General features: G+C 47.0%; 2 protein-coding genes across 27 annotated transcripts in view; one reads left to right on the forward strand and one right to left on the reverse strand.

Moving 5' to 3' along the window:
* The window catches only part of LOC108032877 (TLD domain-containing protein 2), a 75,509-nt gene that overhangs the window by 20,816 nt on the left and 31,355 nt on the right, over nucleotides 1-23,338 (reverse strand). For 3 of the 24 annotated variants that reach the window (XM_017106884.3, XM_017106885.3, XM_050889226.1), the window contains exons 3-12: nucleotides 20,074-20,460; nucleotides 18,768-19,279; nucleotides 10,091-10,162; nucleotides 6,116-6,219; nucleotides 4,457-4,747; nucleotides 2,548-3,033; nucleotides 2,382-2,488; nucleotides 2,167-2,321; nucleotides 907-1,459; nucleotides 638-810 (exon numbers count right to left, since the gene is read on the reverse strand). In XM_017106884.3, the coding sequence (XP_016962373.3) occupies nucleotides 638-810; nucleotides 907-1,459; nucleotides 2,167-2,321; nucleotides 2,382-2,488; nucleotides 2,548-3,033; nucleotides 4,457-4,747; nucleotides 6,116-6,219; nucleotides 10,091-10,162; nucleotides 18,768-19,279; nucleotides 20,074-20,340 (2,720 nt within the window). In that variant the 5' untranslated portion in view covers nucleotides 20,341-20,460. Of the gene's footprint in view, nucleotides 1-237; nucleotides 370-633; nucleotides 811-906; nucleotides 1,460-2,166; nucleotides 2,322-2,381; nucleotides 2,489-2,547; nucleotides 3,034-3,806; nucleotides 3,976-4,456; nucleotides 4,748-6,115; nucleotides 6,220-10,090; nucleotides 10,163-11,706; nucleotides 11,796-13,828; nucleotides 13,958-18,767; nucleotides 19,280-20,073; nucleotides 20,461-23,338 lie in introns of those variants that run through there. The other 21 variants (XM_050889227.1, XM_017106886.3, XM_050889231.1 and 18 more) reach the window with 19 other exon arrangements.
* LOC108032882 (probable mitochondrial import inner membrane translocase subunit Tim17 1) lies at nucleotides 6,316-7,627 on the forward strand. 3 transcript variants are annotated; one of them, XM_017106905.3, is made up of 3 exons: nucleotides 6,338-7,059; nucleotides 7,188-7,339; nucleotides 7,396-7,627. In XM_017106905.3, exons 1-3 carry the CDS (start codon nucleotides 6,738-6,740, stop codon nucleotides 7,414-7,416), a joined length of 495 nt encoding a protein of 164 aa, XP_016962394.1. In that variant the 5' UTR covers nucleotides 6,338-6,737; the 3' UTR covers nucleotides 7,417-7,627. The 3 variants fall into 3 exon arrangements, with proteins under 3 accessions (XP_016962395.1, XP_016962396.1, XP_016962394.1); XM_017106906.2 differs by lacking the exon at nucleotides 7,396-7,627 and having other exon boundaries at nucleotides 6,316-7,059; nucleotides 7,121-7,205; XM_017106907.2 differs by lacking the exon at nucleotides 7,396-7,627 and having other exon boundaries at nucleotides 6,318-7,059; nucleotides 7,136-7,277.

The raw sequence follows: 23,338 nt of genomic DNA on the forward strand, positions 1-23,338 counted from the left end.
CAGGTCGAGGAGAACGATTTGTCAACGATGATCGGAATTTACACTCGGAACTCAAAAATGAAGCTGATGAAACACTCGAAACCAAAGAGGGGTGAATGTGCTCGGTGGATCGAGGTATTCTTGCGATTCAACACTACAACATCAACATCACTAGCAACAACAAGAGCAACAACAACGGCAACGAATGGTGGAACACATCAAGAAAGTGGTGACAGCTGATCCAAGATCCGTCCTTACCCATAGGTCATGTGACCCTCGGAATGAGTCGAGTGCGGAGTCAATGGCGGCACAGGTGAGCCACCAGAGTCCTCGGACGGTGTTTTCGAAAATAGATTCCCGCCCAGCTCTGACACCAGAGTGATGGGCGAGCTATATGCAAGTGTGTGTACATAGTTTGAAATCGGGTGTTTTGTGTCGTGTTGTGTTGTGCAGTGTGGTGTGGTCGAGGAGTGTTCAGGTATGAGCGGGAAAAGTGGAGTATGTATGTTTAGCAAAGCAGCCGATCCGCACAAAACGAAGGTAAGCATTTTGATTTTTCGGTTTTGTTCAGTTTTCGAAACGAAATAAACAAAATTTGTTTTACCAATTATAGTCATAGATCGCTAAATGAGAGTGCATTGCGTTCGGATGGACTCACCTTGAGAATACTTTCGAAAATACACTCTGATTGGAGTCACCCGTGTTGGGCGCCGAATCTGCGTCTCCGGACTTGTTCAGGCTTCCGCTGCCCACGCCTCCGGGCTGGACCGCTCCGCCCTCCCCGGTCAAACCCTCCACCCAGGTCAGGGGATACGAGAGACGTTTCAGCATCTGCAGAGGGAGCGAAATAAATTAATAGGCGTTAATTTTTCACGATCTGTTATTTTTTGATAAAAATGTAAATTTGGTTAATTTGCAACACACTACCTTGTTTTTCTTGTCCGCCTGTTTGTCGGTGGCCGCCAGAGCAGCCGCCTGGGCCTGAGCCTGCTGAGCGGCCTCGTCGTCCACGCTGAAGCTGACGCTGGAGGTCTTCTTGCGGGCTCCTGTGCCGGCATCCAGGCTCTGGCCCAGGATGGTGCTGCGAGGCGGAGACTCGCTGAAGTGCGTCGGCACAATGGTTTTCGGTGGTACCCAGTCGGAGCTGAGGACAATGTCCGCGTCGCTGTAGACGGCTTTCTTTGGTATCGGCTGTACGTTGGGAACGGGCTCGCGGATGTCGATGCCCGAGTCGTAGCACGACTGCTTGGACAGCTGCTCCAGGTGCTCCAGGTCGATGCCGGAGGGGGGCAGGGGGGCCACGGCGGAGGCTGGAGCGGCGGCGGCGGCAGCGGCTCCCAGAGGCTGGCTGGGCGGTACGCCGCTCACCGAGCTATTTGCCGAATGAGGATCCTGGACCCGGGCACCGCTGTCCACGGTAATGTTGGACTCGTTGTCGGCCTCGTCTTCCGAGGATCTTCGGGAATTAGACAAACAATATCTGAGTAATATTCGGGGGCGAGGCACACACAGGTTTTTGTACAAGAGGCAAGTTTGTGGGTTTGATGTGATTGGAGTTTGGTGAAAAGCGGTTTGATAACACAAATTGCATTTATGGGTGAAGGTTTGGCGGGGCGTGGTTCGAAATATGAAAGTAAAAACACAAGAATACAAACAGAAAGTTATTAAGGCAATTAAAAACTCTCTTTGGCAAGCCAAAGTCTTATCATAACCTAGTTATATTCAAAGTTAATTACTGTATGGAAGCTACTTGAGATAGTTCTTTATTAAAAGCTGATAGCGATATTCAAAAAGAAACTGCGCAGTGAATTGGCAAATTAATCAATTTTTTTTTGTAATCATAGGAAACCATAAACAGATTTAAACCGCTTGCATATCAATTATCGAGTTTTTTTTATTTGTGGTATATGAAATAAAGCGACAATTAATTCCGCATTTGAGCTTCGTAAATTTGTTATGGTAATTAGATTTATCTTCAAACAATGTTATTTTTTTCTTTTGTACAAATAAAAAGGTCAACAATTAAAAGTTCTAATAATTTAAAAGTTTTTAGAATATTAAGGCAGACAACCAGAAAATTTTCCATTATGTGATGTAAGAAAAAAATGTCCAAATATGGTTTAACAAACAGAATTGCTAGGAGAACGTGTGAAGTAAAAAGCGTGTATCAGCTGGGCAAACACTAACCGGTCTTTGCTCGGAATGGCCCAGTGGTGATCCAACAAACTCTTGCGGCGCTCTTCGAGGGTGGAGCGAGTGCTGGAGAGGCCCAGGCCGGTCTTCTTGTCTTCATCGTCTTGAGCGTCAGTCTTAGCGCTATCTTTGGCTTCCGTTGATGAGTCCTAAAGCAAACTCGATCACATAAGTTTGGATAGGGGATAAATATGTTTTAAGTGTTTTACCTCCACTCGTTCGCGGTCGAAGGCTTTGGGAAAGGCGTCGCCGTCACGTCCAGTGCTGGAGCAAAGCGACTCCTGGTCGTCGGTAATCTCCAACGATCCGATTTCAGCTATAGTTGGATAGAGCCATTATAATTTTACGTGCGGGGAACTCCTTCATATTACTCACCATCCAAACGCTCTTTGCCGTCCTCGCCCAGCAGCGGCTGCTGCTCCGACAACTCCTTGGAGTCCTCCTCGACTAATACTGGTTTGGGATAATATATCTCCGGCTTCTCGGCGTCGCCCGACCCGGAGTTAAGACCTTGACCTGCTCCTCCGGCCACCCGCATGTGCGCAATGTCGTGGAAGATGGCGGCGTTGACCACCAGCTCCATGGGCGCGATGACGCCATAGCTCTCCGGGCCGTGCTCGATGACCAGGGGATCGCTGACATTGGGATCGAACATGACGGCGTTGGGCGTGACCAGAAGGACGCCACCCACCACGCCCTGTCCGTCCGTGATGTGGCGCACATTGATCTTTAGGAAGCGCTGGGTGATCACCGGATCGTCGCTCTTGTTGGCCTCCTCCTCGGCCTGCTGCTGGCTACTGCCGCCCACGCGTTCGATGTGTCCGGGCTTGGGGGATCCGGGGCGCAGGCCCTCGAGTATGTCTGCAAGGAACGGCATTTAATTAACACACTGACTTGGGGTGCGAGAAGTACAATATATTGGTCTGCAAAAAACGGCGTTTAATTAATATAATATATTGGGGGCGAGTGGTTTTCGGGGGGTTTCGGAAGGCTTTTGCTGGGCTGTGATTTTTATCAACTACACCCGTGGCCGGCGATAAGATAGTGAAAGCAAAATTGATATATGGGATAGTTTAAACTAAATCTGCGCCTTGTGACCTCCTTTGTTGTTCTAAGTGTTACGACAGGTGATGGGACCGGCATTTTTACGACTTTCCTAGGTGGGGTGAAAAGCGTAAAAGATAATGGCAGGGCGCAGCGCATTTTAAGTAGCTGGTAAGATGGGATTTATTTAAAAACTATAAAATAAAAATAATAAAAGCGCTATTTTTTGAAAATATTTTGGGCAGATGGTTTTTAAATTCGTGGCAAAACATTGGTCACCGACCTGATAAGGCCATGCATTTTATATACAAAAGTTTTCCCATAATATTCATACAGCTCTTCCGGTTCTAACTAGTTAAGATAGACGTTTAGTACGGCACACAGTAATAACAATTTTGAAGTAAATGGTTCCTAGCTACCCCTCGCCAGCGACGAGATGCGAATTCCGGGGATAAGGCCGTGAAAACGTGACCCGTGGGTAGCCGTCTGTTTCCGGAAAACCTGGATCGCCCAAGGCCAGTAGTTTGTCAGCCGCAATTAGCACTTGCTCACAGGTCGTTGCGACAGTGGCAAGAAAAACAAACAATAACCTCCATTGCGCCAGAAGACGGCGGTGTGCATGCTGCAGATTTGAGTTCGTCCCGCAGACCACTTCTAGACCATCCACGTTCAGCCCAAACGATCGGTTAGCTTCACAAACTCAAGCTGATATCGGGAATTCGAGGTCTTAAAACAACACGTTCTATTATTGAAAAACATTGGCCACCAGTGTGACCAGACGGGAAAACGGCTTTGACCCCGAACAACATCGAATTTCCTAATGGCAAACAGAATCTGTTAACAGAATGTTAACATGAGCTAACAGGGCGAAATATACTAGCTCACAAATCTAAGTTAAGGGGATTCCTGACACTGTTTTGGATGAGGGCGGCAGTTTGTAAACTAATTTACGCGTGAATCCCCGAATTATCCAGTACTAGTAAGTTACTAAAAACCATCAAACATAAGTTTTTGAAACTACATGATGCAAAGAAAATAAAAATAGAGTGTATGGTTGAATGAGAAAACGATGGCTGGGCAGTTGCAATCTAACTAGTTGTCAAAGGGGTGCACCTGGCTCTTCTGATTGGTTCTTCGACCCGGTGGCGTGCGGAGCGCGTGCAACTAAAAACCTCAAGCGGCGAAGATGGCAAATGCTTCACTATCGTCGCACCAATTGCACCATTTCCACGCAGCTTACCTTTCTCGCGGCTCTCGTCGCCGGACAACTTGCGCTCGACCGGACTCGACTTGCCGGACAGGCTGCCGTCCAAGTCGTGGGTGGAGCTGCTGGAGACGTCGTCCTTGTCCTTGGACTTCTTGTCGGGCACCAGCAGCTGCTGGCCCGGGTAGATGAAGGAGCTGTTCAGCCGGTTCAGGTGGGTCAGCTCCGAGGGCGTAGTGTCGAATCGGGCGGCCACGGAGGTCAGGGTGTCGCGATTGCCCACGGTGTAGGAAATGGTGGGTATGGTGGGCAATGAAGACTTTTGCCCTGCGAAACGAAAAGAAATGATAATTAATAACATTCGGCGAAGCGGGGTCGCTTGCTTGGTTACTCGACGGATGGGTTCGGGTAGGAATGGGGGGGCGCTGCTGGAAGACCTCGAACAAATCGCCATCGGGTCGCAGGTGCGAGTAAACAACGCCTGTGGGCGGCACCTGCTGCCGGTAGAGGTAGATAACCGCGAACTCGTTCATCGGCGCACGCCAGTATATCTCAATCGCCTCGAGCATTTTGCACCGAGCTTACGAGAATTCGTCTTCCAAAATGCTGGCTCATCTCTTCTGTCAAGCTGACACCACAAAATCTGCGCTGTTAGCTTCGGCGCGCTTTTTCAAACCCCAACATTGGCAACCGAACAACGCGACTGGCTAAGGAACACCACAGCCTCAAGCCGAACAACACTGTTATCGAGCCAACTACGAGTTTGATACGGAAAGCACGATAAGAATTGGTTTGCAGGTAGCCCCCTTTCGCCGGCCAATATTCAGCGTTGACTCATAACCCAGCGACTTGTTTACCTATGCGATCGATGGTACGAAAATTTGACAAACGATGTTTCCATTTAACCCTTGAGTTATGACTGCGCGTTAATAGGAAAGCACTAATTAAAAATTTGGTTAGAGTAAAAATTAAAGCCTGATAATCCATCCTCAAAGAAAACTAAATGAATCAATCCTTCCTATTTATTCTTAAAATGATCCAGAAATACTTTGAACTTATTTTTTACTAAATAAAGCAACTTGTATAATTTTCTAAAAAATGTTTTAGCTGCACAGCATGAATATTTTTTGGTTCGATGCTTTATTTCATAAACTCAAAGTTGTCATTGTAAGAAATTAATAATAAGAGGTTTCCAAAAAATATAATACATACAAAGAAAAACTAATTAAATGGCAGTTTCCGATACTTTACATTTTGATACGATATACTTTTACATTTCCAACAACATGTTGCGCAAAATTTACTTTGCAACACCCTTTTGATTTATCTACATCTTACAAAAAACAGAACCAGCATTTACATAACATTTTACTCTGTACCACCGCGCCACCTAGTGGTCACGTTGTCTACACAGCCTGAAAGGAGCAAAGTCCGGTAGGTGGAGCTATAGGACGAGTAAAATTCGCGCACGACCCCTTGGAAACTGGAATCGGAGAACCCAGGTCCTCGTCTAACTTCTACTAGAAAATTAGCCTTTGATTAACTTTATATTAGTTTGAAACATATGTACTATTCATGTGTTTTGTCTATAAATTTGGTAATCGACTCTTAGCAAAAGACTTCGACTAGACAGATATTAAGACAGACTGTTTGTGCCCCATCCCAAGTTGGTTAGTGGACCGTCGCGATACTCACTTGATAGTTTGTCCACGCTCTCGAAGCGCTGCTCCACCTTCGAGCGGAGGGAGTCCAGGTCGAACGGAGCCGCCAGGCCGTGGTCCACGCTGCGCGATTTGCTCCTGGAAAAGTCACAAGGTGGTTGTAAATCGACTGCTGGTGGAATATTTGGGCTTGCGGCGATCGGAGCGCAATCTGCTGCGATCTTATCACTTACAAATTTCCAGCTCGAATTGTGACCATAACTGGGCAATAACAATTTATTTATTGCCCGTTGCCTTTTTGTTCAACCTTTTAGTTGTGTGTTTTGCTATCGTTTTGTAGAGATTATCTTGACAATCGGCGGTGTCCAAATAAGGCAGAGCAACGCATTCTAAGTGTTTTTCTGAACGCTTCGATTTGTTCGTTCGAGCTAGCCTTTAATTCACGACTCTAGTTTGACTTGTCCTCAAGATGCTTCGCGATTAACGTAATTATTGAAAAACATTCAATGAAACATCCGACTCAGATTTAAAGTGTGTTTTGAGTAACCGTGCCCTCTAAGAAGGCCTGGACCCGCCACTCTATCCCGGCTACCTAGTGCTGATTGTCAACCGAATATTTTCCCACCGCGTCGACCCGTATAACCCGAGCAAGAGCCATGGAGGAATACAGCCGCGAGCCGTGCCCCTTTCGCATCATCGAGGATTGCGGCGGGGCCTTCGCCATGGGCGCCCTGGGCGGAGGAGTTTTCCAGGCGATCAGGGGCTACCGCAACGCCCCCGCCGGCCTGAAGCACCGACTGAACGGCGGACTCGCGGCGGCGCGGGCCCGCTCCGGCCTGGTGGGCGGCAACTTCGCGGTGTGGGGCGCTACCTTCAGCGCAATCGACTGCACCCTGGTCTACTACAGGGGGAAGGAGGACCCGTGGAACGCCATAATGAGCGGGGCGGCCACTGGAGGCATTCTGGCCGCTCGCACTGGTGAGTTCTTGAACCCTCTCAGGTGGTTTACGGTTTGGTGGTGGCATTACCGCAATTCCAGTCTGTTTTTCCCTAGATGTTGTTAGATCTTGCTAAATCAAGCCTTCCTTGTATCGCCCCTTCCCCAGGACTGACCTCCATGCTCAGCAGTGCCGTGGTGGGCGGGGTTCTCCTGGCGCTGATCTCGGCGGACTCCTACCGCCCGGTGTCACCCGTGGAGCGGCAGGGGATATACAGGCGGCAGCAGGGCTTCGCTCGCTTTGGGGCGGACTACGCAGAAGTAAGTGGGGTCGCCGCCAGAAGAACGCCTTATCCAACTTGCCCTCTTCGTTCCAGGCCGATCCGTCGTCTCTGTAGAACTCATCGCTGCGTCATCGCATAGACGGGGCTATCCATCCGCGATCCGTGGATCGCCGACTGCATACCAATTTGATACGAGCTTACTTGATTGCTCCACCACAACGCCTCCCAATCCGCGACTGGCGGCACTCCGATTTCAATTCAAATTCAATTGTCGTACTTCGCAAGTTTTAGAATCATAAATATATTTTCCTTTTCGTTCCTTGTTTGCTTCGGCATTTTAATAGTATAGGCACAGTCGAAGCGATCCGAAGGGCCGTGGCGTTTTGGGAGGCGCGTGTGCTTCCTAGCTCCATACTGCGATTCCGTATTCATTCGGGGCTGCCTCCCGAGCCCCTGGAATCCGGATAGAAGCTATCTTCAGGCGGCGAGCAAGAATTATTTACTACCGACTTGATATACGATCCAAGCTGGCTACTTTTGTGCGGCTCCCAAATAGATAAATATATTTGCCTATTTTATTTGCAGTTTTTGTATGTTGTTAAGACTCGTGACTACTCCTTCTTGTTTGATAATTTAACGCACTTTGTGATGCACATTTCATTGAAGGATTGCAGTCAACCATTCTTTACGAGCCACTCAATTTGATATTTTAACTTAATCTAGGAATGACTCGAGGCTCGTGTTTTCCTGCCGTCTTGTGTGTATGTGACATTTTCCCTACCATTGCGGCCTCTTTGATTGGCAAAACTAATTTCCGCCACGATTTCGGGAGGGAAAACGAGTTTTCCTCTGCCAAGATAGTTGTATCGCAGCAGTGAGTGACAACTGCTTGCCCGGACCGACTGAGGGGGCCATTCGTGAATATAAATACATTGAGGCTTCTTTCTGCCGATCAAGGGGCCCCGTCCCCTGAAAATAATAAAAATTTGTTTGCGCGTGTCTTTTCGCTGGGCTGCCAATTAGTGGGCAAACGGCGATAACCATAATTGAATATCAATGATAAAGTATAAATATGTGAGCGGGCGAAATAATTGTGCGGCCGAAGTTTTCAGCTGGCGCATGCAAAGCGCTTTTGTCGGGGATAAACAACGAAGGCAAATACTAAATGATTATTTAACGCATTTGTCGCCCACCGATGTTTGTTTTCCCCTGTTTAATTCCTACCCATATTTGCCGCCACTTGCCAGGGAGAATTTTCCATGGAAAGTCTGGGCTCTGAGCAGCTGAAAAAACCTTCCGCAGCCAAACAAGGGAGCCGCTCCGCCCCCAGGATAGGCCTCTCCGAGTGAAAACCCTGCAAAAACAGCGTCTGGGCGAAACAACTGTGTTTGATTTTAGTTGGCTCCGTTCGGTATTTGGGTTTTAAATTTAAATTATCGAGTTCAGACAGCGACCCAGCCATGGAATCCCATTTGCACAGTTGGCTCGCGCGTTAATATGGAAAAGCATTTTGCCTCTGTTCGGCAAGTAAACACGGGTAATTGTAAATGACATAAATATTATTCTCGGAGGCTGAATTTATTTTTCGCATTCTTCTATTTGGCTGGCGGGGAGGTCGGCCAGCAAGGCGGGCCAAAACTGGCTATCAGCTACTCGAAGATATCTGCGGATCGCATCCGAAATGGCCTGAGGCCGCCTTCACAGAAGCCAGTTGGACCCACAAATAACCAATAAACTATGTATCTGGGGGATCTCCCGTATGTCCCACAACGGGGAAGACTAATAAAATTACTCTAAATTGCAGGAATGCGACAGAGGGCCACAGTAAGGCCAGTGAAGCCCCAGTCATTCGGGCTCGACCACTGGGGGCACACAGGGATCTTATCGCTGCTGAGCAGTGTTTGCCCTCGGTGGTTTGGCCCTGGGCTGCGATCGGTGGCGTGAGCCCCAAAAACAGTAGCCGTTTACTGGCACAGTACCACGGGCCAAGAGTCAACAACCCGCGCGGGCGGTCCATTTCTTTCCGTGGATCACCCCGATCGCAGACAGTCCACGTTGAACTCAGCGAGTGACTCAGTCTTACTACGTAATCGTTTACTGGCGATTACTGCAGTTGCGAAATTGATAATAAAGCGCTGTCCCTATGCTGATCTCTTCCTGGGCCACGTGACGGTGGCACCTGAGCCCAGCTAACCTGTTCGGAAAATGCCCTATCTCACACCCTTCAAAGCGCGGATTGTATCTGTCGACACCAATTAAACACCAGCCACTTACACTTATGCGCGACTTATAATTTATCAAAAATCGCTAATAAGACGACAGCGCACATTAAGATTATCTACAAATAATCTGAGAGCGAGTGTAATTGCGCGCTCGCCTTATAAATTATCAATATTTGCTGCCTGCCGTTTTGGTTTAGTTTAGCTCAACTTATTTGCCGCCCGCAGAGCAATTTACTGGGGCACTCGAGGGCCTGATCGAAGGTTCATAAATCACAAACTGGCTGCGGAGTTGTGGTCACAATTCGCTGAAAGTCGGGAACACGGTTATTCCTTAGTTCTAGGGGTGCAAGAGTTATCATAAATGAGCATGCAGGTGAGTAAGTACAGGCGGGCCGTGCAACATTCAACAGCGACACACAGCGTCAGGTGAGTATGTCATGCAGGTGCGGCAAAGCCTTCTACATGCGGTGTACTGGATGTGGCTCTGGCTCATTTGCCTTTGTGTGGAGGGGTGGTGGGTGTGGGGTGTGGGTGCTTCTGCAGGTGGATTCGTTAGTTGCACTTACCTGCGCACGGGAATCGCCAAGTTGTCAACGCTGCGTGACAAACTGGAAACATCTTGACTAGCCCTACGTGACCTGGCGCGTTCGCAAATCATAAGGAGCGCAGCGGGGCAGGCGGACAAACCAATTAAATGAGCAAATGGTGCCAAAACAAATACAGGAGGTCCAAGGAAATAAACGAAATAAACGGAGAAAATAATATGGTAAATAAAATGTATAATTACGAAACGGTGAGTTCACTCTGCACACGGCAGAATATCTCGCCTGAATCGCGCGAGTTTAACAAGCGCCAGTTGCGGAATGCACACGTAGCAGGGCACTCCTCCCGTCTAATGGCTCACCATGTGGATCGCCACATCTCCACAAGGGCAAATGTCTGTGGGAGCACGTGGTTCTCCTGACTTTGAGCTAATTGCCTAGGAATCGTCACGTCCACGAAGGAGGCGAACCGGTGAGGTCGTGGAGGTAAATGGGTCTGACTTGGGTACACTATTACACTTTTGATCATTTCCACCTTCTAGCCCTCTATTTGGCGTTATTTATTCTCGCGCAGTTGCACCCTGTAGAATCTTCAGCACTTCTCAGAAGAGTGATTTTCAAGAATTACCATTTATTTGCAATCAGCTGACACTATCAGCACTATCAGTGTGCTCTTGTGTTTTACGCACTCGAGATCTCGTGAAAACCAACGTCCGACTCGAGCTGCACAAGTACTCCAGCTTGTCGAGGGGAAACGTTTGAAGACCGATATGATACGAGTGCAACAAAAATCCCGCAGTTCGCGACTGTTTCAGTAAAGATTGCTAGAGCTCAAGGTTTCGCATGTACGCAAATCTAGACGCCCGAAAAGTCCCTGATACAGCCCATGATCGAAACGTTTGCCAAGACAGTTTATCTAAATTTGGGCAATTATAAAAAGTCGTTGAATCTCTGAGTTCGTATTTAATAGGTGTCGAAGAAATTTATGGGATCTCTTTGTGAATTGGGTCAATGAACATATATAAGAGTACATAAAGCAGGGTACAAGCCATTCAGCAGACCATTAATGAATCAAACATCTTGCATGTGAACTTTTAAGGAGGCTTAAAACAGCAACCGGGGCATTTATTTAACGAAAGTGATTGGCGCTTTCCTCTTCTTCGCCTCACAAACCTGTTGGGCCTACTTAACATTGACCCACAGCGCCAGAAGGCGAACTCAACGCGCAAACAAAGGGGATTCGGGTGAAGCGTGGGGAATAGGAGTACGTGCTCAAGATCATGTCTGGAGTGCTCGATTATAATGGTCTCCGGGCTTGCTCGCCGGAAGTCAGACCCAACCTCAAGCGATTTAATTTAATAGCAGTTAGTTGGTGAGTTTTATATGGACCTTAGCACATACTATATCTACCCTCATCTAATAATGATCTCACGCACCTGGCAAACAATTTTTGGGAAATCGGCTGACAAAAACGTATGGGATCTAATCGAAAGTTCTAAGAACCATCATAAAGATAGAAATTATGGGGGACGTACACTGGTTACCAGGCAGTTTTCGGCTTATTATTTCTTAACAGAATGCTAAGGGTTCGACCTGCTTCCAAAGAAATATATACACAACTGAAATATAAGTCAGCTTACCAATAGTATTGTGATGTTATTAAGACGTTCTGCATCTTGAACTCAGCTTATATGTCTTCGCTTCTCACTTAGTTTATTGCCTGCTCACACTAAAGTAGAAACAGTGTTAGCCCCAATTTAAATGCAATTTCCGCGGCGCACCTACACACAACTTAAGGGCTGGGGTGATTAAGGGAAATTGATGAATGCCCTGGGAAAGTATCGGATACCGATTAACTAGTCGATCAATCATGGCCGAAGCAGTTGGCAGATGAGCGAGAGAAAAGGCGGAATGTGGCTAGAGCAAACAAAAGATAAATTCACTTGGCACTGTTGACTTTTAATGATTCAATTTGGCTGTCAGCGCGTAGGTGCTGGAAAATATTGATGACAAAATTAATTAGCTTGTGGATTAATTAGGAGCCGTCGAGCGGGGAAAGCGCCATAAACTGCGCCCAAAGTCGGCCTTATCAGCCGGAGACTCGGTCCCGGCCAACCGAATATACGAGCCAGCAGAGCAGGTGGCAACTGCAGCGGCTGTCTAGTAAATACCGTCACGTGCTGTGCGGTCAGCGCATCAGTTCCGATACAATTCCACTCCGCCTGCGGCCCGACTCTTGAAAGGCATGTTTAAATACGCCCGGGGTCTCGCTTGCCCCCACCTCGTAATTAGAATTTTATGCCGCATTGTTATCTCTGTTTGCCCGGCTTTCTGCTGCTCTGGAAAACAAAGCGGGCTAAATGCTGTTTGTATTTGCTCGTCCGCTGCTACCAACTTAGCGACGAAGAAAGGTTAATTGGATTTTTGGACACATTGTGCCTCTGCCTGAGCTATTTTCGCATCACAAAATGTGTCGTGTTCGAGGGCAAGTCGCACGTGACGATTGCGTAACGATTCAGGTAACTGGCAACTGACCTACTCGAGCCCTCACACGATATGATCCCCGATCAGTGGTTGCTTAAATTTCAAGCGATCACTCTGGAACCCCGGTCAAGGTCACTGCCTCACTGGGCTCTGGTAGTTAATCCTCCTCCGCAAGCCCACAGAAAACACAATTTGGGTTAAGGTTGGCCTTCACCCGCAGCCAGGGAAAGAAAGTCGGCGGCCTTATCTCGCTGGCGGTATTTGGATATGAAGAGTGTTTGCAAATATTTAAATTAGCCGGCGGCGTTCTTAGTCATGCGCAGACGAGGAAACATTCGTCGCGCGTTTATATTGCTCGCCAGCGTTTTTGGACCGGCCTTAATTGAAACAATTAATTGAATATAAATGCATTTCGTATTTTGTATTTTGTAATGCCTCGCGGGTGTGATTGTGGTCAGTTGCCTTTAATTCCTCGGCGCCGGCGGCGCCATTTGATACTTTCCAGGGAGCATTATTTTATTCCCCTGATGGGTATTCGCCCAAAATCTAGTTTGGCTGCGTCGCGTTTGCCAGGCATTTAGCACGGGGTCTATAATTTCTGTGGGCAATCTGCGAGACCTGTCAGCCGCCTTCATTAGCGGCTGATTGAGCCATTTCAAATGGAGAGCGGGCAACACCTGGCCCCAGCTGTGGCAGCCGGACAGACGAGCCCCTTGATGGACACATGAAAAACAGAACCAAACCCCAAAGGCGTTTGTATTTTTCCCTCTGACTGACTAACTGACCTTCACTTTGTAAATTCCACAGGCCGCATAAAAACAAAGAGTCAAAGCAAAGAAAGGCAGAGGCGAGATTCAATAAACCAGTTTGGTCAAAACTCAAAATATTTACACAAACTGACGCGGCCACACTGCGCTGCGAGACTGTTATCTCCCATTTAAATTGAAACTGGCTTTACGTAAATTAAGATAAGAACCCCTTATCACTGGGGAAAACAGGCAGTCCTAAGCATTGAACAAAGCGAGGGCCTAATTGAACGAATGCAAAACTCGGTTCCGAATCGAAGCAATTTTCATCAATGAACAAGGGCCGAGCTGGGAACTCTCTTCGATGGAGCTCGGGGCGCTCGAAGAAATTGCAGTTAATTGGTTTCAAAGAGTTTCGATTAATGTAATGGATATTTGATGCCATAAAGCCTAATTGCCTTGCACATCTCGCAACAAATAAGTAAGCAATTGTGTTGTAAATAAATTATGAACTGCAATTAACCCAACACACTCTCTCGAAGGCACTGAGAATCCAGTTTAGCACTCTGCCACTTTGCATTTGCATAAAATTGCGATTTTTCGGGTGCGCTCCAGCCGCGGATTCGAGGAGAGATCGGTTCAAATGACTCGCTGCGCGACAGTTCCATTTCCAACTGACGGACGCTCAGCGAATCATCCCATGGGTCTGTCATGGTTAATGGCATGGAGCTGGATGTTATCGTTCTGGATACGAATTCGCTGTGCCAGTGCGAGTGCGGGTGCTCTGCTCCCCCTTGTTCTGGCATTAGCATGTATTTATCAAATCAGCAGCCAGCCAGCGCAATAAAGGCCTCTGCCTCTGTGGACTTTGTGCGCACACGCACGTAATCACTCGACCCAAGCGATCCCAGACCCCCCTTCAATTTCCACTGAGAGTGGAACCCAAGTTGGGGTGGAAACGCAAGTACGTTGTCACATCCCTGACATCACATCGTTGGAACAATGATTTTGTGTTGATCCGGAAAGCTCCTATGTTCCTACAAATGCTAAGATAATTGAGCCTATTTGATAATATTATTGTACTACCTGTTCTTGTGACTCTTGAGTGCAAACAGATCTGCAAATATCCGAATAGATCTGACCTAACTCCAGTAACTATTCGGCTTTCAAGTTGATACTGCGACACTTACGCAAATACTATTAGGTTGCGTCTTCCAGTGCTGTTATCATATGTTTAGTTTGGATAAATATTTGAGCAACTAATTTAAAATGCGCGCTAAGTGGTTGGGCAAACGAAACGTGAGAAGGGAATTTCTTTTTACAATAGGAAATAAAGATGCTTGGTACAGGTGAGCAAGGGATATATGGAGAAAGGGAGCCAAAGATCTCAATCAAAGTGAACTGCACACTTAGAATGTGTTGCAGCTAATTTAAATAAGGGTCGTGGCCAACGATGAGATAATCCCTTCCCCACCTACCAAGCAGCTCAGCTTTCTTTGATCAGTCATTACGTCTTCTCAGTCATAAAATCCTTAACTGGGCAGTAATCTTTTCAATTTAATTATCACATCTATCTCATTTCCAGCAAATTAGCATGGACGTCTAGTAACCCGAGCGGCTTCTTTCCGATCAATCATCCATCACACTCGATAATTACTAAAATCCCACCTGACTACGAGCTGTCCGGCCCTCTTCTAGATGTATTACCTAGTTGCCATATTAATTACCATTCAAGAATTTCTCTACTCTGGAGCTGGGTAATTAATTTTGCAATGATCACCGGTGAATATGGAAGCAAACGAGCCCGTAGGATTACATCACACATATTAGAGGTGGCTTGGAGCCAAACAGAACCAATAGCACCCAAATGACACGGGGAAACGACAAAATCGATTTCGGACAACCGCTCACATACATGAATGTGCCTATATAGTATATACTTGTGGCCGGGCGGGGCAGGTCTAAAATGAATTACGACTCAATTCGCTTTATATTGGGCGGCTATAAAGAGATATATGTTGATACCGAAATGTCAGGCCAGCCGAACCCGATTGGGGTCCCATGGAACTCTTTGGTCAGTCCCCATAAATCGTCCGATTATACGCAATATAATAAAGTATACCTTCGAGCCATTGCGCTCGCCAAGTACCTGTCACAACTCTTGTTACCTTTTTCGATTCGCCGCTGTTTTTGTATTCAGTATTTAGTTTTGTTTGTGCAGAACCCTCGACGCCGTCGAAGGGGTTTCGAGTTTGGAGGGCGGGGAGAGCAGCGAGCATTGTACCGAGCTTCCAAAGGGTTCCCGTGTTCTCGGGCCTGTTGTTTTTTGTGCTAATTTGATAAGCTGAAGTGGGTTCCAGCTGGACAGAGAATTGTTTGCTTCTCTGAATCTGATATTGAGACACTTTCGAGTGCCGAATCGACAGCTGCTGACTACCACTAAGAGTTTGACCTGGTACTCCATGACTCAAACTCTTCGAACCTCATATCTGGGGTGCTTTACTTCGGGAAATGAATCAATATCAAAGACATTAGTAATGGTACCATTATTAGCATTGATTGATTTTCCCCCTCTGACTCACCAGAGGATGAAATGCATATATGACAAGGTGTAAATATTTAAAATTGGGGCTCTTTGAGGAGCAGTATCTATGATTTAGTTTTTCTGACTTTTGGTTTTTTGCATTGGCTGAGATGGAAAACCAATTAGCTGTGACAACTTAATAGTTTCAAAAGGGGCTGGTGAATTGTTTTGGACAGGCCCTAACTCACACCTAACGCCTTCTAAACTTCTAAAGATACATAACAACCTCATAAACTAGTAACAATATTATAAGTATTTGGGAACTATCCCTCCGAAAACAACTATGCAGTCGATTTGATAGTATTGCATTATTTTAAGAACCCGCAATTGCCGGGGTACGCCACAAAGATAGCGTCGGAACCCCTATATCTGACGATTTACGGCATTTGCACACAAGCATATAAGCTGACCAAATATTTGCCAAACTGTTGTGATATTTAACTAACTACTGTGTGGGCATTATCCAGGCACGGACTTGGAATCGCTTAGTGTAAGTCTGAGTACCTTATGGGATGTTGTTGGACTGACTGACTGAATGATGGAATTCGTACTGTATCAACACCACGCTGAAACAGAAGCCAAATTGGAATCTCAAAGCTGAAGTGGGGAGACACAGAGCCTCCAAGCTGAGCAAATATTCACGTGACGAGTTTCTGCCTTGTGACTGGAGGCTGCTTGGATTCGTTTGGGCCAGGCCTTAATTAACAATTTCAAGTGCCAAGCTCGCGGGGCTCAGCGCTTGGATGCTTGATGGGAAAAAATCCACGAAAGTACCAAAAGCAAGTCAATCGATTGGCCTGTTTCAGGCAACAAGTTTCAAGCAACAAAGCTTCCGTTTTGGCATGGCTCACAAAAGAATTTGTGCTTTCAAGTGGATTATAGTGACCGAAATACTTTCGAAGTGGGGGAATTAGAAGCATTTTTTTATACAAGGATTATTTTATTTTACGTAATTCAACGAGGATTATTACCCTTATATTTTGAACACTAACTGAGTTTTTTAGCTTTACCGAAACCCCTATATTTTAGGCTGCATATCGATCAGATCCACATCGCGTGTAATAAAAACGTGCTGCCATGGCAGTTAAAACCGAGCTACTTCTACATATGGGTTCGTTGTGGACTCGTGGGCCGGAGGCGACCGATGCAGCAGAAATGGTCAATTACGGTTATTGCCTTTGTTTACATTCCGCCGGACAATTCGCCATATTTGTGGGCTCCATTAATTCTCTGTACAAGTTTAATTGACATTGGAAATTGTAAAATGCCGCGTTTATTATTCCCAGGCAGGTTACGTAAACCAGAAGAGAGGGTTCATTCAAAAGATACAAGCCCGGCAAAGATAGATGTTCTGCAACTGTGCATTTGCACGCCTAAAGTTCTCCCTCGAGGGATAAATCATTTCTGACCTTCACTTTCCATGCCTTTGATGCAAGGGCCAGTCTTGCGTTACTTGCTCATCAATATATTCACCCAGAAGGTTTGTTGTTTACACGTCCTTTCAGGCAATAACTTCCATTGTTTCTCGTTTTAATTAAAGAAAATGAAACAACAAAACAATCGCAAATAATCGAAAATAATTAAAATGCGAGGCAAGGCAACAACACAGTCCCAAATCGAAATCGAGACATGAGCAAAGTGTGACAAGAGAGGGCGAACAATACAAACTGCTGGGTAATTAAAAGTGAGATATGACGAGAACAAACAAAAATTTGTGTTTCCGTGGAAGCACAAATCACACGACAGATATCGGCACCGATGTGCAATATTCATGAGCCGACGCCCGTGTTTCAAGAGCTGCACGGTCCGATCATCAGCTGATGTTGGGCACTCGCTCTTCGCCTTTCGTCAGGGGGCTCCGGCTCTAATTGCCCCCGCTGGGGGCCAAGACTTGAGCGGGATTTAAAGGTAATGATCATGCTCAGCATAATGGGGCTTATTCCGCCCCGTCTGATAGACAGCCGGCTAATGGAGGCGAGGCGGGTCCGAAGGCTGAAGCCGAATCCGAAACCGAGAAAGCGATCCAAAGCCCCCGTTGGGCGACTGAGGCAATGGCAATGACTTGGCCCGGTCGGCGGGTCGGGGTCAGTGAATGAACCCCTGAGCCAGGCGAAGGTCTCCAGAAGTCTGTCTTAGCAAGGGGAAAAGGAGTAGGTGTGAGGAACCATTATCTTAACTGAGACAGCAATCCACCCACATATGACGATCCACTCATGCGATCTCCAAGGTGGCAAAGCAAAGCACAAAATCGAACTATTTCAAGTTGTGGTACTTTCAGATTATAAATCTTCATTGGAATGTCAAATCTTTATAAGTTTCTAACGGTTTCCATTATAATATTGCAATATTAAAACTAACCATACAGTATTTCCCCATTTAAATCCGTTGATCCCTTAACAGTGCCTAGTTTGATCTGAGTTTGGTCCTGCTAAAAGCAATGAGAACCCGTAACCCCAAAAAATCGAGTAATCTTTAAATAGAACCCTCGACGGTGATGAATGACTTTCGGCGAGTGCGTGAGTCGTCATGCCTAATTGGCAATCGAGGGTTTCGCCTGCTAATAATCCAGCTGCGCGGAGGTTCTCCTCTGAGGAAGTGCCTCCCGACGCACCGCATAAATTAGGCGGGAGCCTGGGAGTCAGCTGGATCCCAGGCCCAAGGAGACCGGAAACGTATCTGAAAGTGTGTGTCTGATGTCTGAGTGTGGGAGTGTTTCATGCCGGCAATTAATCACATGTTCGACGGGTGTTAGTTCAGCATTCGCAGCGGGAGGAGGTTGGGTGGGTTCTGGAGCACAAAGGTCTCTTACGCAATCGATGCATTTTAGTCACTTGGCAAGGCGCTTGTTAAACACGCAGACGGTTAGAGTTAAGCGGAGAGGGCGAACCTGTTCTTGAAGTTGTCGGGCACGAATATGTTCCACCAGGAGTGGCGCTTCTCGCGCGGGAAGTACTCCCCGTGGCTGGGGTCGACGATGTCGTCCTCGTCCTCGTTGCCGTTGCCATGGCCGCTCCCATTGGCAAAGCTGCCGGAGGCCTCGGCCAGGCTGTCGTTGGTCAGGTCGCTCTGCGACTCGCTGCACATCAGTCCCGAGTCCAGGCTCCTCTGGTTGATGTACTCCATCTTCTTGCGGCGGTGGCGGTCCAACTTGGTCTGCAGCGAGCTGCGCCTGCGCCTCTGGCGGTCGTTCTGGGGGCCCTCGTAGGAGGTGTTTAGTCCCTGGAGCACTGGCCTCGACTGGCTGCCGTCCTCGAAGAAGGTCTGTTTGCCCGGGTCGTTGGGCGAACTGGCCCGGATGTTCTCCTCGGAGCTGTACACGATTTCCGGGCTGTTGGGTGTGCCGGAGCCATCGGACTTCTCGCTGCGCACAGCGGATTCATATGAGTCTTTGGTGGAGTTCTGCAAGGTGAAAGAGAAATGGGTTAGTACTTTCACAACAGCAAAGGGGCATTTTTAAATCTTGTAATCTACATTCAAATGGAACCCTAATATCTGACAAGCCAATTTAAACTCTTAAAAACTCTCATTATACCCGTTACTCGTCGAGTTTCAAAGCTATCGGGCTGAAACATTCCCTCTTTTTTCTATTGCAGGTAGAATATAAGTCGGAACCAGCCTGATCGGACCACTATATCTTATAGCTCCCATGTGAATGATCGGGAAAAAATTATAACTTTGGTGTTTTTTTACATATAATTTAATTTATAATTTAATTTTATAAAAGTCGGCCTATATCATAAAGCTGTCATAGCAACGATCGAAAAAAAGTTTGGAAACTAATATGAAACAAATGAAAGCTTCGGTGTTTTTTGGCATATTATTTTGTAATATTGGAAATATCACTTTTTTATATTGTAAGGAATTTCGAATTAAATTCAATAAAAATCGGACGACTCTAACATATGGCTGTCAAGGAAACGGTCAGCGAAATAATGAAATCATTTTTTCTTAAAATATCCCTGAAGCTAGCAACAATGCTCAAAAATTGGACATGGTGTTACTAACGCTTATTATTTATTTTAACTACAAGGATAAACAAAGTTTAGCTTGCCGAAGTTACCTTCCTTTCTTGTTTTGACTTGCCGAAAGTCCTAACAACTTATGCTGCTTTCTCCCCCTATCATTATGTTTCAACTTGTACGCTGTAGATACAGGAAGAGACCACTAAGAGTCCACTCCGGATCAACACTCACCTTACTACTATCCCGCCGCAGGAAGGATACGGCTATGGAGCTGCGGCGCTTCTGGCTCTTGTCCGACTTGCTGGAGAACAGTCCGAGGGCCAGGGAGCTGCGCCGGGGCGGCTTCTGTGGGGGCAGTGGGGCGGTGACGCTCAGACTGCCCTCCGTGTCCCCCGAGCCGGAGTCGCCGTCGTGCTCGTCGATGTTGACCAGGGACGGAATGGAGGCGCTGGCCCAGTCCTTCCGCAAGCGGTACTTGCCGCTGTCGATGATGCTCATGGTGCCGATCGGTGCTCGACTCGATGGGAGGATGAGCTCTTCTCGGGCGGTTAAGCTGACGGCGGGTTACGGGTTGCCGCTTACTGGTTACTGCTACCGTTAACTGTTGGCCGTTAGGCGCTGCAAGTACTCCAACCGATTAATCACCGTCGAAAACATGGCTAAGGGGTTTGTTTTGGCTGTTAATTGCCGCGCTCCAATTACTACCAAGCGTTGCCCTCTCTCTCTCTCATTTGACTCTCCGTCTCTCTTTACTTCTCTGCGGTTGCGAAACTTTTACTTTCGGTGAACTCTATTGAACCGGCATTAGCGCGGTAATTAGCAGGCCGTTGTCGGTCGAGCGGAACGCGTCGTCGTAACTCCGGCAAAACGAGCACAGTAAAACCAGCCTGCACCGCAACACTCGTTCGCCGAAGTGCATTGGGCAAACGGGTGGCACTCAGCACTTTGTATTCTTTATAAACTACCTTTATGTTATTGGAATTTGTTACTTCAATAAAATATTCGCAATAAGAAAGATCTGTGGATCAATATAAGCCCAATTAAAAGCATTACACCTTGTGCGAACGACTGTGTCAATACAAAACAGAACCTTGGTGGAACGCACAATTCACTGACTCTTGAGTTCAAAATATGGGAATGTAGCATAACAGTACAAATATTTTTCGAACACCCATAAATACTTTTAGTTGCCTTTTGTAAAGTCATTAATAAACCTTATCTGCCTAAGCCCCCTGAAATGTACTCAAACAATTGCACCCAACGAGCCGAGCTCAGTCCTCTCACTTTTAAGCTGCTTGCCTATTCCGCAACAGTGTACGTACTTACAGCGCGGAGGTAGCACCAAACCAAGCAGTTAATAATGCAAATTAACTCTGGAACTTCATGACATCATGGCGAGTAACAATGGGCAACAACCTACGACAACAAGCCCCAGCCTATACAGCATGGGTTATTACAAAACCAGCACAAAAATTCAATGACGACGACGAGCGCTCCGATGATGATGATAGTGCCGGCGATGACTGACTAGAACGGCTGGGCCGGGGACTGTTGGCCTGGGGATGGGGCCAAGATACGCCACTTGGCTGTGAAATCGAAAGTGCCTAAAGTTTAGCTCGGCTTGACTTACAACTGTCGCTATCACACGACTCTCGACGGAACAATGGCTGGCAGACGGCAATTTAGGGGCGGCAGCCCCCGCATATGTTTCTGTAAGCTGACAGACTCTACAATTTAACGCCAGATCAAGTCGTGTGAGGCTGTTTATACTTCCAATTCTCACCCGGCCCGGGAAAATGGCAGTTAATGCTTCGGGGGAGCCGGGGGAGCTAATTGAAATGGGTCATTAGACCCCACGCGACGAATTACGCGGCTGTAAATCGTGCTGGTTCTGCCAACCACGTTCTAATGGGTTATAATTTCAAGAGATGATCCCAATAAGGTATAATATCAGTGGGAAAGATGATATAGTTTAGTATCGATGGATTATTTTGCGACTTTAGGGTATCTTTGAGGATCCACAACTAACATAGTGAGCCAATGAGATGCAGTCAAGTATCCTATGCTACGAACCCTTTTTACTTTCCAGGATGGGGGTCTGCAGTGCCCCGATCCCGGAAGATTAGATCACTGAAGTGGGCCCGTGCACGGCACTCGCTTGCAAGTGTCCCTGGCATTATCTCTGGAGGAGCTGTTGGCAGGCTTTCCGCGGTGTTTGTGCGCAAACACTCGACGGGGCCGCAAATGCCGCCTTATCGGGCCGAATATATAGGAAGAGAGCAATTTGAATATACGGGTAGCTGGCGATGGAAAAAAGCCAACCTTGTTCGCTCGATAAGTGAGCAGAGCGGGAACTCGAAACTGACCACAACCGGTCGAGCTCAAGGCGCTTACACCGTAAGTCCAACTCGACCAGACTCGCCTCGAGTCAAGTGCAGGTTCCGCTGGATTGGAATGGACTGGAGTTCACGCTTGGCGGCCGGGCACGTAGATAATTCACGGGTCTAGGTCTTGGACTTGGTCTGGATCGCGGTCGCGGCTTGGGTGTACGACGGGGTCTAGGTCTAGGCCTTCGCCTCCACTGGCCGCGAAGGTGGGATCCACTCCGTAATTTATGGCCCAAACCAATAATCCATTGAGGAGTCTACTATTTATGTGGTTGTCGCCTGGTCAATTGTGCAATGCGCGCATAAATAAATAGATACTCAGAGCTGCAGCCAAAGTCCGTATTCAAAGTCTTAGTGTGTCAATGTCATGGCGAGTCAAGCGAATAAACTGGTCGCGGGCTGTGGATCCCTTAATAAATTTTGATTTGACTTTAAAGGGGGCAAACAAAAAGCAAGTTATTAGGAGGATATTAAATTAAATTTGCTTGAAATATGACTTTTTATAGAACTTGCAGTATACTATATTTGAGCTCAAGTTGATCTACTTTCGTAGAGAAGAGTTTCAAACCCAAAGGAAGCGAGATTGCTTAGATGCTTTATGAGGATCGTCCGCGGTATTTCATTTAATTGTTCTGTTATTGAGTTTTCTGGAAAACCGAGTGCAATCTCTGTGAAACAAAATTTTCCATGGAAACCCCAGAGGAACGGAAAACTACAGCACGTGATAAGCGGAGTTGCGGCTGATAAGGCGCACGAGAGCGCGGACTTATAAATACCTCTTTGGGTATCGGATCGGCGCTCCGTATTCAGATGGAAATGCCGCAGACAAGAGCCCCTGAAACACTCCATGACGAGGCCAACTGTCGCATGGCTGAGGCTGCAGCTGCAATTTGCAGTGCATGGCAAGGTCCAGTGAAAATGTTGATAAACTTTGATGTGCTCAAGTGTGAAAATTTTCCATAGTCTATGTTTATACGCAGTGGTAAATAAAACGAGCTCCGAGAATAGATTGTAGCATCACAGGAAGTTAAAGAGGCAAGGCATGGGAAATACGCCTGCCTCAAAGCGAAACTTTGGCCAGCCATACGAGTAGGTAAAACTGTCGCCCG

Source organism: Drosophila biarmipes, chromosome 3R, assembly GCF_025231255.1.
Source record: "Drosophila biarmipes strain raj3 chromosome 3R, RU_DBia_V1.1, whole genome shotgun sequence".
NCBI classification, from domain to species: Eukaryota; Metazoa; Arthropoda; class Insecta; order Diptera; family Drosophilidae; genus Drosophila; species Drosophila biarmipes.